This window comes from Aulonocara sp. 'chitande type north' Nkhata Bay, linkage group LG8 (assembly GCF_057382095.1).
Source record: "Aulonocara sp. 'chitande type north' Nkhata Bay isolate Kocher_YH1m ecotype deep benthic linkage group LG8, A_spYH_male_GT1.1, whole genome shotgun sequence".
Classification (NCBI taxonomy): Eukaryota; Metazoa; Chordata; class Actinopteri; order Cichliformes; family Cichlidae; genus Aulonocara; species Aulonocara sp. 'chitande type north' Nkhata Bay.
The window spans coordinates 5,203,967-5,220,654 of record NC_141351.1 but is presented as its reverse complement, the minus strand read 5'-3'; the positions used below and the strand labels follow the sequence as shown (position 1 = coordinate 5,220,654).

General features: G+C 41.5%; 2 protein-coding genes across 3 annotated transcripts; one reads left to right on the top strand and one right to left on the bottom strand.

Annotated features, from left to right (window-relative positions):
* Positions 1-1,439: 1,439 nt before the first annotated feature.
* Positions 1,440-3,327, bottom strand: LOC147322900 (uncharacterized). The gene is made up of 2 exons (XM_086304723.1): positions 3,027-3,327; positions 1,440-2,893 (listed from the first exon to the last, which is right to left on the bottom strand). The coding sequence occupies exons 1-2, from the start codon at positions 3,297-3,299 to the stop codon at positions 2,225-2,227; spliced, it is 942 nt and encodes a 313-aa protein (XP_086160849.1). The 5' UTR covers positions 3,300-3,327; the 3' UTR covers positions 1,440-2,224.
* A 2,217-nt stretch (positions 3,328-5,544) lies between these two features.
* Positions 5,545-8,050, top strand: LOC147322899 (uncharacterized). 2 transcript variants are annotated; one of them, XM_086304722.1, is made up of 4 exons: positions 5,545-5,792; positions 6,597-6,752; positions 6,838-6,930; positions 7,739-8,050. In XM_086304722.1, the coding sequence occupies exons 2-4, from the start codon at positions 6,681-6,683 to the stop codon at positions 8,048-8,050; spliced, it is 477 nt and encodes a 158-aa protein (XP_086160848.1). In that variant the 5' UTR covers positions 5,545-5,792; positions 6,597-6,680. The 2 variants fall into 2 exon arrangements, with proteins under 2 accessions (XP_086160848.1, XP_086160847.1); XM_086304721.1 differs by lacking the exon at positions 5,545-5,792 and having other exon boundaries at positions 6,582-6,752.
* The last annotated feature ends 8,638 nt before the right edge of the window (positions 8,051-16,688 follow it).

Sequence of the window (16,688 nt, the reverse complement as noted above, 5' to 3'; positions counted from 1 at the left end):
ACCAGGCTGAGGTCAGTATGTTGTAATAAAAGCATCAAAGTTTTAGTTCAGCACTTGTCGTTCAGAGGAAGTTGTGCTCCGTCAGGGCTCTTATTTATTTCTTTATCTCCATCTGGTAAAATGTTATGTATTAGTCTTATAACAAGGACGTGACTTGTAACAAAAACAGACAGAGTGACTTTTGTTTTGTTTTTCCCATTAAATTAATTCAGGAACTACAATGATCCCATATAATCCGAAGTCTGTCAATATATTGTTTACTCCTGTCAATGTAAAAACTTTAACCAATTAAGTTCAGTTCTAAACCCATGGTGTTTACATTACAGTTTTTCTGAATTGCTAAAACACTAAACCCCAATGTAAAAACTAAACTGTCAACTATGAAAACTCTTTCATCAAATCAATCCCACAGTTGCCAAAATCTTAAACACTATTCATCTGGTTAGGACACCATTTGCCAATCTGAATCTCCCATTTACCAGAACTTTAAACATATTCCCAAACACAAAACACATTTAGCAGTGTGGTGCACTTGTACCCAGAATTGTGCACACAGGCTACAGAAGTTAAACACAACTAACACACTGTTTTCATCATTAACACACTACCACTCAAAATTGTAATGTTACAACCTCCTCTTCTGCTTTTTGCTAGATTGAATACAGCTTCATCCACGAAGATGTATTCATGAGGCCTAACCATTGAGTCAAGCTCAAAGATTCTCTGTACACAACAAACTAATTTTAGTTCTGTAAATGAAATAGTATAGTCTATACATGCGCTATGTATACAAGTATACTTATAACTAAATGATATTTTGTTTAGAATTTAAAGACGGCCACATGAGGGTGGAAGAACATGCATGCACTCACAACACCAGGAGACACTTATTGTGGATATGGTCTGTGTGAATGTGTGTGTGAATGTGTGGATGATTGTGTATAGTGTAAAGTGCTTTGGGGTCCTTAGGACCAAGTAAAGCGCTATACAAATACAGACCATTTACCATTTTATTTATCATGGTCCGTCAGAAAAATGCAATTTGACTGCATGAAATGCAGCAAGGGAATATAGAAGACAACATACATTTTGAATCTAACAAAAAGGAGAAGAAAAACTTGCAATGTCATAGGTCAGCGTGCCATTATTGAACTGCCTGGCCAGCGTGGTGGAAATGTAACTATCTCTTCTCTGCTGCCATCAGCAGCTATGGGGTTCCCCACAGTCCTGTTGGGCCATACAACAACAAACTTATAGCAACATTCCTGGATGGTCTACAGGATGCTTTGCTTGAGTAGAGAGATCGCGAGCAGGCAGAGCATCCCATATCATTTGGGCCAATGTGAGCTTTCACTGTGGTCCAAGAATACACAATTGGTTTCACAATGAGAAGCATTTTATGAATTTGTTTCTTCCACCATACTCTCCCTTTTTGAACCCTATTTAGGAGTTTTTCTCAGCATGCAGATGTAAAGTATATAACTGAGACCCTTAAACACAGGAAAATCTACTTCAAGCATTGAATGGAGCATGTGGTGAGATAGGAGTGGAATCTTGCCAGAGCTGGATTCCGCATCCTAAACGATTCTTTCCTCGTTGCATTGCAAGGGAGACCATAGCATGTAATGTGGATGAAGTCCTGTGGCCTGACCCAGCACAGAGGCGTGATGCTGAGGCAGGATCAATTATCTGAATATGTTGTAAAAATATATAATTCTTTACAGTTTTTCTCAAATGCTAAAACACATGTCACAAACGTTACCACCAGGTCCCCCAATGTCCAAACATAACACCCTTCTCTAAAGCTACATAAACACAACCACACCTTCCCACTGCAAAACTCAAACTCCCACACCAAGAGAGCAGCTCGAAGCTGTCAAAACTGTAAACACTATACACAGCATTACACACTACAGCAAAACAATTGAAAACACAATGCTCAATTTGTGAGAAGGTTCTTTGGTTCATAACTGCCAATGCATATTTTTATAAACTGTACAGTAACGGATCGTCATAGAACCCTGCAGAGGATTAGGCATTTAGATTTGTGAGTTTCACATGAAGACTATAAATCTATAAAAACATCCTGCATGTACGTACACTACTGTAACACAACTCAATGCAAAAACGGAATCTATCGCACACAACAGTACTCTCGGAAACACGATCAGGGTGTGAAGTCTTTTTTATTGTCTACACGGTCTTTTTACAGTATTACACACAGTCACTGTGCGGCATCATGTCGCCGAGCTGCATTGGGCCACATCACCTCATCCACATCACAGGCCATATTGTCCCTTGCTAGGCACCGCGGGAAAAACGCCCTGGAATGGCGAATCCATCCCTGGAAGGCCTCCACTGGGATGTCAGCACAGGCCAGCTCCATTGCCCGTACGAGGTTCTCTCTTGTGTATGGCTGTCTGTCATACACCTTCCATCTCCATGATGAGAAGAACTCCTCTATAGGGTTCAGGAAAGGGGAGTAGGGTGGCAGACAGACGTTTAAAAAGTGGTCACTGTTGGTGGTGAACCACTCTCTGATTTGGTGTGTTTTGTGGAAGCGGACGTTGTCCCAAATGATCACATACATGTGATGTGCTAGCCTAGGATGGTGTTGTTGACGGTCCAGGAGGATGTCTTTTAGCTCCTCTAGGAAGGTGAGGAGACGTTGGGTGTTGTAAGACCCAAGGACAGCATGCCGGTGGACAAGCCCCTCCGTACCCATAGCTGCACAAAGAGTAATATTACCCCCCCGTTGGCCAGGAACCTCAGTGATGGGTCTTTGGCCAATGATGTTACGGCCTCTTCGCCTTCGTTTCTGGAGGTTGAAGCCAGCCTCATCCAGGAAGAGGTACTCATGGGGTTTGGCCATCGCGTCCAACTGCATTATCCTCTGTGAACATGGAAAAGCGTACAGGTGTTCAGAACGGTCAATCAGGTAGCACAGTATTGTCCAGAAGTAATGTAAGCCACTAAGCAACACAGTATGTCCACTAACTGTACTGTGGACATGGATGTATACGTACTTGCACATACTCGTAACGTTGTTCTATGTGTCGCGCAGAGTTGCGCTCAAAGGGAACCCTGTAGACCTGTTTCATCCTCATCTGTTGGCGCCGGAGAACTCGGTCTATTGTGGACACACTGACAGCATCAATGTTCTCAAAGTTTACATTATCTGCAATGACTTTGTCTCTGATCTCTCGGAGTCTAATGCAGTTGTTCTCACGGACCATATCTGCAATGAGGGTTTCTTGTGCCGCTGTGAATATGGCAACCCTCCCACCTCTATGTGGCATTCTTTCAGCTCTAAAGAAAGAAACATGTGTTGTCAATTGACTGATTTACTGTATATGTAAAACTACATGTAAAGTAACAGACCACTTTCACAGGCCTGTAAAACTGTAGTGTGACAAAGAAAGCGTACTATACCTGTTGTGTTGTCTAAATGCCTTGATAATGGTGGCCACGGTGAACCTACTCAGGTTTGGATGTACTCTTCGTCCCGCTTCAGCCATTGTCATGCCATGGACAATGACATGATCAATTACTGTTGCTCGCATATCATCTGTTATGATGGTGCGAGGTTGTCTTCTTCTCCCACCTGGACCTTCTCCTCTCTCTTGTTGGCCTCCTTCTCTTCCTCCTCTACTCCGAACTCCTCTTCTTCTTAGGCCTTCACCTCTTCCTCCTCTGATCTCAACCCCTCTTCCTCCTCTGATCTCAACCCCTCTTCCTCTTTGGCCTGCAGCTCTTCTCCTTCCGCACGCTCAAATGCCTTCATCCATTGTGATTGTTTGGCATCTTCACCAAACTATGCTTTTATAGGTGGGGTCACATCATTAGCAACAGGTGTCTTCAATTTTGAGTCGTTGTGTGTAGTGACTGACGCCAGGTGTGTTCCCTGTGTTCAAAGATTGGTGACTGTGGCAAGCATTTTGCATCACATGGGCTTTCATTTGAGAATATGAGCAGAGTTGTTTTGCAACATGTGTTTTAGCAAGGAAAAATGTGTTTAGATTTATGAGTACAGAGGGTTGTGTTTTGTGAATTGTGTCTTCATGTGACGTGTGTTTATGGTACTGGAATATGGTGGCTACATTTAGTAAATGTGTTTAGACTACTGGTCATTTGGGTTACAGGATTGGCTTTTGTGTTTTAACATTTGAGAAAAACTGTAATGGTCCTTTGTGCTGGGTTGAGGTGTTAACAGTCCAGGTGAGGTCTGATTTAGACACCCAGACTCCATCTGACTGAGGAAAAGAGAGAGCTATTGAGTGATGTCATGAGTGAGTGAAGTATGGAGACAGGGAGACAAGGAGGGATGTAATGAGTGACGGAGCTAGGAAGCAAAAGAGAGTAAGGGAGGGTGTGGGCAGGGAATCAGTTAGTTAGTGAGTGAGTGAGTGAGTGAGTGAGTGAGTGAATGAGTGCGTGATGGAATGAGTGAGTGAGGTAGGGAGAGGGAGAAAGAAGGAGAAAGAGAGTGACTGAGTGAAAGAGTAAGTGAGTTAGTGAGTGATGGATGAGTGACTAAGGAAGGGTTATGTGAGCGTGTGTGGTTGTGTGCCATCGAGTGAGTGAATTAGTGAGGTAGGAAGGGGGTGAGTGATTTAGTGAGTGAAGGAATAAAAATCTGTGTGTGTGCGAGTGAGTGAGTGAGTGAGTGAGTGAGGGAGTGAATAAGTGAGGAAGTGATAATTGACTAAGGGAGGGATCTAGGAAGAGTGGAATAGATGAGGGATGTAGGATGCAGGGGACTGAGTGAGTGATGAAATGAGTGAGGGAGAGAAGGAGGGAGAGAGTGTGTGAGGGATAAAGGACTAAGGGAGGTCGATAAAGATGGAGGATAAGTAAGCAAGAGAGTGAGTTAGCAATGGACTGAATGAGTGAGTGATAAGTGAGTGAAGAAATTAGTAAGTTTGTGTATGGGTGAGGGAATTCTGCAGCTGCAGGTTTCATAACTCTCTGTTTACATCTCTAATTAAGTCTCACATGTGTCAGCTTTCTTTTAATAGATACGAAATTATGGATATATACTGTTAAATGATCAGACTTGTAATATTTCTGACTGAGGCAAAACTTTCCAGATTCCAATCAAATTGAATCGGATCCTGTATCGAATCAAAATGATTCTACAAATCAGTGACGATGCAGCCGTACTCAGCTTCCTAAGCATTTTCCCTTTCCAGTTCACAATCAATCCCACCCCTAGGTCAAAAATATGTATAGGACAATTGGCCTAATCTAATATTTTGTATGAACCTGTCCAGCTGTCCAGTGATTAAACGACAAGTACACTCAAAAAACAGATTCAGGTCCTCCTTTCAAAGAACACATGCAAATTATGTTAGTTGTTCACAAATGCAATTAAAAAATACCAAATTAATTTGATTTTCTTTGTGTAAACCTAAAATTATTCAAAACCAGTAGAGGCTGATTCTGAACACAAAATGAATGAGTTTGTTGGGGCACTGGGGGTAGGAGGAGTACATTTTTGCACTTAAGTATTTGTAAAGTCAAAGAAATAAATTCAAGCCCCTCTTTAAGCTTAAACATTATTTTTAATCTCATTCAACGCAAATGTAGCACTCCAGCGTTACTGCAATTATTATTCGTGTGGTGAACCTAAATTATTTTCTCTCAAAGCAGTCTTTGTCACAAGAACACAAAGTTATTGAGTTACACAACGGTCCGCCTTCTTTGAAAATTTTGCGCTCTTTCAGGATCACCTAAATGAATGCAGCTGCTCTTCGCCTCTCTGTACTTTTTGGATAAAACTACACCTTCAGGTAAGGTAACATATTATTTTTTCATATATCCAATTGTGTATTTCTTTATCAGCTAAATCTATGGCAATGCTATTTGTCATAGAAGCTTGTAACAGTTGTTTTTTGAACTTTTGGTGGTGCTACCATTCTCTTCTCTGCTTGAATACTATTTTTTTTTTACAATATAGCCAGGTCTTTTCAAAAGTGCCTTGTTTTAGAGGAGAAATTGTGTAGCTGCCAACTTTTAAGTTGGAGCGTGTGCTAGCTTATTAGCAGCTAGCCATTGTGCTCAATGAAAGATGATGTCCTATAGCTAACTTCTTTCTTACTGTTTTCTTTTTATAATCTAAAAATATGGTATTCTGTGTTTATTATTATATGCCATTTTCTAGTAGAAAGTATCGTTTTGAGGTGTCTTTAAAAGCACTACATAGTTTACTGAGGGTGCTACCAAAAGCGAACCATGTGGCCGGAAGAGTAACTGCAGGCAGCACAATGCGCACTCCCATGACGTTCAAACCTATTTATTATTATAAAAGATTTCGGCTACGTCCACACTTACACAGGTATTTTTGAAAACGGAGATTTTCCGTTTTCGTTTTAAAAACTAATCCCGTCCACAGGTAAACGCAAAAATGAAGGAAAACGCTGCTAGGAACATGCCAAAGCAACAGGTGGCGATATATTCCTAAACTCAGCTAAAAACAGTTTAGGTCTTGACAAACTTCACTGATGGTTCAAATGTTTAGCAACTTTCAGTGTGTTAATTCAGCAGTCTGTATTTAAACTTCTAGTTTACTATATTTATGTATGTTTTATTTCCAGGTGAATGCAGAGTTCCTGCAGATCACTACAAAACCCCTGCAGGCGAAGTTCTTGGCTCAGCTGGACAATTTAACAGACAAGCTGATGCAAATTTTTCAGGGGAGCAAAGGAGCAAAGGGCCAAAAGATCAAGGATATCATGGCGATCAGTAGTTTGGTCGGTACTAATGATAAACCCATCAATTAAATGCAATCAATCAATTCCATTTTTTTCACCCTTTTTTTCTCCACCCTTGCATTAGTATGATGACATCGACATAAAGAGGGAGCATACTCTTAAAAGCCTGGTGATCTACTTTAATGAAGATCCAGATCTACTGTTCAAGGAGTATCTGGTACGCTTATCACACTTTCTTTTCTAGATTCAATTTGAGTTAGGTTCATCGCACACAAAATCCTCATATATTCAAAAGAGACAATATAATTGTGAAATATGTATTATTCTTAATAGTCATTGTTGAAACTTGCACTGGAGAGCACTTTTTAAGGGGACGGTTTCAGCAAAAATTCAATTGTTCATTCTTTTGGTGCTGCCATGTAGGTATCTACTGCCTCTATAAACACAGTAAATGTGGACAAAACATTCATCCATTTTCTGTCAGTGTTTCAATTCAGTTTATTTATATAGCGGTATATCACAACAACAGTCATCTCAAGGCACTTCAGAAAGTAAACACTCCAATGGAGTTCAGTTTATTATGCCAATTAGTAAAAAGTCTTCATTATAAGGAACACAGCAGATTGCATCAAGACACTAACTAGTGTCACTGCCATTACAGCAATCTCCTGGTTTCAGGAATAATGTGCATAAAACAAGCTGTTTCAAAAGGTTCCCAATTGTGATGGAATAAGGGAAATTGACCCAGCCCACACACACACACACACACACACACACACACACACACTGATAGACACTGGAGGAGCTGCTGCTCTATATCAAGCCCCTCCCAAAGGGAGGTACATAATACCTGAACCCAAACTATTGATAGGAAATAGATTGACGGGTTTTATTTATGTTTGGAGTGTTTATAGAGGCGGTAGAGACCTATGTTTCAGCACAAAAGGATACAAAAGCTGAGTTTTGCATAATATGTCCCCTTCCAAGTGACAGAGCCCTTAAACCTGAAACAACCTGTTTTTCAGACCTCCTCCACTGAGGATGAACGGTTGAGGTCCACTGCAGCAACTGTCATGGGTATTTACACCATCAGAAGAGAAGGGATTCAGGAGCCAGAGGATGTTGGAGTTGTCACTGAAGGTACTACAGTTATGAACAACCTCGGTAGTGTCATCATGGCATTCATCGTCCTCTTTGGACTGATTTATGCACTTGATCTGAGCTATCCAAATGACCACAAGTACACGTTTGAGTTCTGTCAGAAGATTTTGATGAATCTGGATGGACAAAGGCTCAGTACAAAGATGCAGCAAATGAAAATGAAGATGTTTGCTTAGGCAAACAAGAACCAGCACAAAAGTTGATTTTGGCCTTTTTATATCTTTTGTTCAAACTGTGACCTTTTTTTCTTTCTTTTTTTTGGCCAAATGGAAGTTGTCTATTTTTGTCTGCTGTTCTGTTGTGAGTGATGTGACCTTTAATCTGTACTACTATAGATGGATGAAAGGACTGGGGATTTAGCTCAGAAAAAGTTTCATGGTTGTAACCACCATTTTCTTTTTGATTGCTTTTGGGATTTGCAAAGGTAATAGAAAAATGTTGACAAGTCTTGTGTCTTCCAGTGTTTTAAAGTTGGTCTTCCCGTTCTTATAAGCTTGTAAATGTTTACATGTAATTGGTTTTGGAGAAGTATAGTTGAAAGATTTTTTTTTATTAAAATACCTCCCCCCTTGGTAACAGAAAAATGTTCTTCATGAAAACACACACACACATATATATATATATATATATATATATATATATATATATATATATATATATATATATGGTTAGACTACACGCCTTTGGAACAGAGGATCGCAAGTTCGATTCCTGCCTGGGGCGTCTGTATCCAGTAAGGGTCCTAAGGCTAGACCCCCTATGCTAAGCAAGCCTACCGCAGACATGAGCGAGACAGATAAATATGAAGGCATGCCGGCTCGGACGTCGCCCGGATCAACAAGGTCCGCGTCAGGTGTTGAGGAACCAGGGCACCCTGACGAAAAGTGGGCTACTGGAACAAGAAGGCATCGGTGGGCAAGAGACGAAAACAGGGCGTTGTTGGAATGCTACTATGCAAGTAACCCCGGCGGAAGGGGCTACATGAATAGGATGAGGGACCTATGGATTCTTCGATACCCAACATCCACAATGACGGCGAAACAACTAGTAGCTCAGTGTTCCAACATTCAAAAGAAGGGACTGCTCTCACAGCTAGAGATTGACGAGGTACAACACAAATGCTACGGCAAGGAGGAGTCAGGACGCCAGGTCAGGGGGGAGATATCATCACCCCCACCCGAGATGGGGTACATAGCCCCAAGTGCGATAGGAGAAGGATCGTTGAGTGCGAGAGGAACTGACCTGAAAAATAGGATCATGGCCAAGCTTGAAACCTGGATCCCGCGTAGCCGGTTACCAAGATTACGTGAAGTTCCCTCAGAAGGTCTGCTAGATGATGTTAATGCAGCACTACGGGCAATACCTACAACCACGATTACCGACACTAACAAGCTGATCTACAATACGGCAGCAGTGATCAGTGAGATGCTTGGCTACAAGTTGAACAGCAACAAGGGGCAGTACCCTCCATGGAGAAGGAGGCTAGAGGGCAAGATCAAAGTAGCACGGAGGGAGGTTAGCCAACTAACGGAGTTGCAGAAAGGTGCGACAAATAAGGTGCCTAAGAAATACAGCAAGCTGTCCATACCTGAGGCCTTGGAAACTGCCAAGCAAAGACTCACAGCCTTGGCCAGCCGCTTGAGGAGGTACACCAGAGAGATAGAAGACAGGAGAATAAACCAGCTGTTCTCCACAGAACCAGCAAAGGTGTACTCTCAGTGGCAAGGGAACAATAAGAGAACAGCACCACCAAGGCTGGAGACGGAGCAATACTGGAAGAGCATATGGGAGAAGGATGCAACCCATAACGGCAATGCTCAGTGGCTAGAGGATCTGAGGGCTGACCACAGCGACCTCCCTGAACAGGGTCCAGTAACCATCACAGCGGCAGATATCCAAGAAAGGGTCTCCAGTATGAAGAGTTGGACAGCACCAGGGCCCGACATGGTTCACGCCTACTGGCTGAAGAAGCTGACTGCACTCCACGAGCGTCTGGCAGCACAAATGAACCAGCTGCTAGTTAACGAGAGACACCCGGAATGGCTAACTGAAGGCCGGACGGTCCTGATCCCCAAGGACCCCAAGAAGGGACCGGTCCCCTCCAACTACCGACCAATAACCTGCCTCAGTACTACATGGAAGCTCCTGTCAGGCATCATATCGGCTAAGATGAACAGGCACATGGGTCAATACATGAGCGGGACACAGAAAGGAATTGGCAAGAATACCAGAGGTGCAAAACACCAGCTACTGGTAGACAGAACAATCAGCCGAGACTGCAAGACCAGACTGACCAACCTGTGCACTGCCTGGATTGATTACAAGAAGGCCTATGACTCAATGCCCCACAGCTGGATACTGGAATGCCTAGAATTGTACAAGATCAATGGGACCCTAAGAGCCTTCATCAGGAACTCAATGGGGATGTGGCGTACAACACTAGAGGCCAACTCCAAGCCCATAGCACAAGTTACCATCAAGTGCGGGATCTACCAAGGAGATGCTCTGTCCCCACTGCTGTTCTGCATAGGCCTGAACCCCCTCAGTGAGATCATTAACAAGACTGGCTACGGATACCGACTACGGAACGGAGCAGTTGTCAGCCACCTCCTGTACATGGATGACATCAAGCTGTATGCCAAGAGTGAACGAGACATCGATTCACTGATCCACACTACCAGGCTATACAGCAATGACATTGGAATGTCGTTCGGACTGGAGAAGTGTAGTCGGATGGTAACAAAGAGAGGGAAGGTAGTCAGAACTGAGGGAATTGAACTACCAGAAGGCAACATTGCAGACATAGAGGACAGTTACAAGTACCTGGGGATCCCGCAGGCAAATGGGAACCATGAAGAGGCCGCTAGAAAGGCTGCAACCACCAAGTACCTGCAGAGGGTCAGGCAAGTCCTGAGGAGTCAGCTGAATGGTAAGAACAAGATCCGGGCCATCAACACATACGCCCTGCCCGTGATCAGGTACCCTGCTGGGGTAATAGGCTGGCCAAAGGAGGAGATAGAAGCCACTGACATAAAGACAAGAAAGCTCCTGACCATGCATGGAGGGTTTCACCCCAAGTCCAGCACCCTGAGGCTGTACGCTAAGCGGAAGGAAGGGGGCCGGGGACTGGTGAGTGTCAGCACCACAGTCCAGGATGAGACAAGGAACATCCAAGAATACATTGGGAAGATGGCCCCAACTGACCGAGTGCTCAGTGAATACCTCAGGCAGCAGAAACCCAAGAAAGAGGAGGGAGACGAGGAACCATCATGGAAGGACAGGCCCCTGCACGGTATGTACCACCGGCAGATAGAGGAGGTGGCTGATATCCAGAAATCCTACCAGTGGCTGGACAAAGCTGGACTGAAAGACAGCACAGAGGCACTAATCATGGCAGCACAAGAACAAGCTCTGAGCACAAGATCCATAGAGGCTGGGGTCTATCACACCAGGCAAGACCCCAGGTGCAGGCTGTGTAAAGATGCCCCAGAGACAATCCAGCACATAACAGCAGGGTGCAAGATGCTAGCAGGCAAGGCATACATGGAACGCCATAACCAAGTGGCCGGCATAGTGTACAGGAACATCTGTGCCGAGTATAACCTAGAAGTCCCGAGGTCAAAATGGGAGATGCCCCCAAGGGTGGTGGAGAATGACCGAGCTAAGATCCTGTGGGACTTCCAGATACAGACGGACAAAATGGTGGTGGCTAACCAACCGGACATAGTGGTGGTAGACAAACAGAAGAAGACGGCCGTAGTGATCGATGTAGCGGTTCCGAATGACAGCAATATCAGGAAGAAGGAACACGAGAAGCTGGAGAAATACCAAGGGCTCAGAGAAGAGCTCGAGAGGATGTGGAGGGTGAAGGTAACGGTGGTCCCCGTGGTAATCGGAGCACTAGGTGCGGTGACTCCCAAGCTAGGCGAGTGGCTCCAGCAGATCCCGGGAACAACATCGGAGATCTCTGTCCAGAAGAGCGCAGTCCTGGGAACAGCTAAGATACTGCGCAGGACCCTCAAGCTCCCAGGCCTCTGGTAGAGGACCCGAGCTTGAAGGATAAACCGCCCGCAGGGGCGTGCTGGGTGTTGTTTATATATATATGTATATATATGTATATATATATATATATGTATATATATGTATATATGTATATATATGTATATATATATATATATGTATATATATGTATATATATATATATATGTATATATATGTATATATATATATATATGTATGTATATATATGTGTATGTATGTATATATATGTGTATGTATGTATATATATGTGTATGTATGTATATATATGTGTATATATGTATATATATGTGTATATATGTATATGTATATATGTATATATATGTATATATATATATATATGTATATATATGTATATATATATATATATGTATATATATGTATATATATATATATATGTATATATATGTATATATATATATATATGTATGTATATATATGTGTATGTATGTATATATATGTGTATGTATGTATATATATGTGTATATATGTATATATATGTGTATATATGTATATGTATATATGTGTATATATGTATATGTATATATGTGTATATATGTATATGTATATATGTGTGTGTGTATTTATGTATTGTTCAAGGTTCAAGGTTCTTTATTTGTCACATGCATAGTTATACAAGTATAACATACAGTGAAATGTAGCCTATATAAATATATACAATGATTCTGAAGTGAAATCTGATTTTACAGATTCCAGTTTGTTTTCAGTATTGCCTAGTATTACAGAGGTGTGTGCTATTCAGATTTGACATTCATTACAAATGTACGTCAGCACTTTTTTGTGAGCACTTTGATTTTTGTTAAGGTTGATTTGACCATGTGACATGTATGTTTATTTACAAAATATTCTGTTTCTGCTTTTAATTCAAGTGAATAAACCTGAGTTGTAAAAACAAATTCATTTTGTCATTATTTTAATAATTAAATTAGTTTTCTGGTAATGAAAATTATGATTTAGTTGAACTCAAAATAATGATTTCAATGCAATGAAAATCTAGCTCAAGTGAATGACATTGTATTGAGTTGGACCAACCAAAACCTTTCACATCATATTAATGTACTTTTTTTCATTTTAGCAGTATTTACGAAATTGTGTTCTACTGACTCAATTTAATTGAATTGTCATGATGTATGTAGATTAGGTTGGACCAAAATAGATGTATTACGTGGAAAACCTGCCATCAGTCCAACTGAGTTCATCCAATGACTTATTTTTTTGAGTGTAGATGGAGGCAGGACTTCACAGCAGGGGCATACTCCATAATGTGCTGTGCATTATCATATGTATATTATATATATTGCTCACTTATTGTATTTACCAACATCAAGGAGTTATGAGCAAAGAAAGGCCACCATAGTGCATGTTTAAATAGGGAAAGTTTATTGATCAAAATGTATTACGCAAATACGCATTACATTTTTTTCAGCCCCCCAATCGAGAAAACAAAACCAATTACATGTTCAAAGCAACGGAACGGTGGCCCAATATCAGAGAGAACTCCACTCTTGAGTGAGCAGTGATAATTGAGCAGTCCGTTTTATTTTGCAGATTCAAGCTGCTCTTCAAAATTTTCACCACCAGATGTCACCGGAGAGGACTGTGTTGAAAAGCTTCGAGTAATGAACCGTTTTTCAATACAAGCTTCAGTGCTTCGGAAAGCTTCATTTGGCCATCACTAGATTTTTGGCTTATTTTTACTATTTTTTCACTCATTTAAGCAGCAGCTCTGCAAGGACTGTCTGCATTTCTCCCTCTCGAGCATCAAAAAGAAGGAACAACCCGATTGGGTGTGGCTAATCACAGGAGTCACGCTGCAGCGTGCCCTTTCACAATAAGAGTCTCAACACATATTTTAGCCATTTTACCCGAATTAACATAAAACACCATGAATTAGCAAGTTCTGTACCCTTTTAACATGTTTTTAAACACAAATGAAATCCTATACCATGAATTATATCATTGCTGATGTTTTTAATGAATTTTCTAACCATTATGATCTATTTATTGACTATTTATCACCTGTAATATATTTCTTATGACTGTTTTTACTAACAGGCTTTTATTTGTTGTTAGCTATGTTAACCAGGGTTACACAGGGAAAACCCTCTACTGTCAGATAAGCAGGCTACCAGCTGCCACCTTTTCCCCTTGTCACTGTTTATTTACACATTTGGGTTTTTTTTTCTCTTTCTCTCTGGTGTGTGGAGCGCTTAGAACAGTAGGCAAAAAGAGCAATACAGGAGTGAGGAGCTTAACTCCCAAGTGATCGAGTGGGGGGTTGCTGGCCGCATAAATCAGCGAAAGGTGGACAATACACCAGACAGGAACCTGGTTATGTAGGCTGGAGAACTCTCACTCGCCGCAGCGAGGTCCAACTGACACGTAAGCCGGGGAAACGTGGGCAATACGCCAGGGGAACACAGCCCACAACAGCCACTCGAGCACAGCAGCTTCTTATTGCCTTTTGCTTTTTAAGTGACATAGGGGCTAGGGGATAGGCAGTGTGCAGGGAGGCTGCCGAGACAGTGGAGAGCAAACAATTACCAGTTTCATGTCTGCACAGCTGTTTTATACGTAAGCTGTGGGGTGTGGCCGGGCTAGCCGGAGTGTCTTAAACTGATATCAGCTGGTTAAAACTGCGCAGTAATAACAATTTGTGCCAAAGAACATTTGGCACTTTTGTTTAACAGGGCAAGTCATTAAGCATACTTGTACGTGTGTCCCCCCTGTGTCCATCCCCCTTTAATTATACTCTCCGTAAACCAGTGAAGGTTTAGGAAGCGTGATGATGCCCAGTTGGAGATGGGAAATTAGAAGTTCCCATAATCCTCTCCTGTTTGATGAATGCCTGTGATGTTTATATAACCATGGCAAAGATTGCTAAGGCTTTACAGTGACATAGGCTGCATCCCAATTCAGGGTCTGCAGCCTTAAAGTACGCAGCCTCAACGATCCTCAAGGGCCGCGTACTCAAAGACCACTAAGGCCGGAAGTGCGAGGCTTGTGAAATGGGACGGTCTAGCCTCCGTTGCGCTGCCCAGGTTGCCTAGCAACCATGATACTAGCTGGAAACGTGTCATACAGCTTTGTTTGACAGAAATGAAGGAGAACATCTTTTGTTCATTTGTTTCTTTCTTTCTACATGAGCTTTGATCATTCTCTGTAGGATTAAGCTCAGCTATTGAACGGAGTATATTTTAAAGTAAAGGCTTTAAAACCAAGTTAGTACAAACGTCACTAATGTCACATAACTTTGCCGACATGTGGCCAACAGTAATGTTTTAATGGTCTTCGTTATTAAATATTTGCACATAAATAGGTGACATTATATTCAGTACTTACTTAAAGTTTACTCTTCGGCCACCCCTCATCCGCCGTTTTTTTCGGCAAAATTATCCACACCCACTGCCGCGCTATGCATTCTGGGATATGTTGGGCCACGAAGTCTACACTTTTTTTTTTAAAATTTATTTATTTATTTATTTTTTAACTTTATTTAACAAACAATGAGTATACAACATATGAACAGATGAAGTATACAAAACAACAGAGCATTAACACAAAAAGCCAAGGGTAAAAGAAAAAGGTAACAATTATAAGAATACACACAAAAATTCACATACATATATTGTTTTGAGAGCCTTTTTGTTGGTGGAGTCTGATATTGATTGTATGTACATTTCCACATCCTTAAAATAATGACAGAAATATGGTGTTTTGTTAGTAAACTTACATTTATGGATAAAAAATTTAGCTAAAAGTATTAACAAATTTATCATAACAAAACATTTATCATACTTCTTGGGGAACTTAAAGAAACAGAATAAAACATTTTCCCATCGTAAAGAAAACTCCCTTAAAATATGGACAATAACAAACCTGCTAAATTCCTTCCAGAACCTCTGTGTAAAAGAACAGTACCAAAAAAGATGTGTCACAGTTTCTGGATGATCCCCACAGAAAGTACAATTAGTATTAATGTCCCTTTTAAATTTTACCATGTAGTGACTGGCTGCATAACATTTATGTAGAATTTTAAATGAGACTTCTTTCACCTTATTTACAATCAAATATTTATGGGGGACCATCCAGACTGTCTTCCACTTGATATCTGGAACATATCGGTTCCAATAAGATATTATATATGGGAGAGAGACGATATCTTCTTGGAATAAACTGCGTATTCTCTTATTGCTGTTACCAAGTTCCTGTGAAAAGCAGATTTTTCCTATTGGTGACTCAGCTGGATCAGGGAGAGTGACTGAGGTAGATATTGAGCTGTCAGTGTTTTTATATAACATTAAAGTCGCTGAGGGTATGGCACCAAGCACCATTGAGAATTCCTGAACACTGATTGGAAAATTATATAGTGCAATAAAGTCGTAGTAAGTAAGTAGTTGTCCCTCTTTGTTAACCAGCTGAGCCGCCACGAAGTCTACACTGCCACAGCCTTAAAATTCAGGGAAATGAAGGACGCATTTCAGGGCAGCCTTTGAATTGGGACAGCCTTCGGCGCGCCGCTGTGACGTAATCGGCCTTGAAATGCGTACTTTAAGGCTGCAGACCCTGAATTGGGATACAACCATAGTGACATGGACATATATCTTTACACACTAGCCAGGTTGCACTGTGGGTAATACAAATTCTAGATGTGAAATATAAAGATACGAGAGAGTCATAGCAGACTTTCAGGTTTTAATCCAGATGCAAGAAAATTTAATTCAGATTCCACAAAAAGCCAGAGAAGGTGGAGCG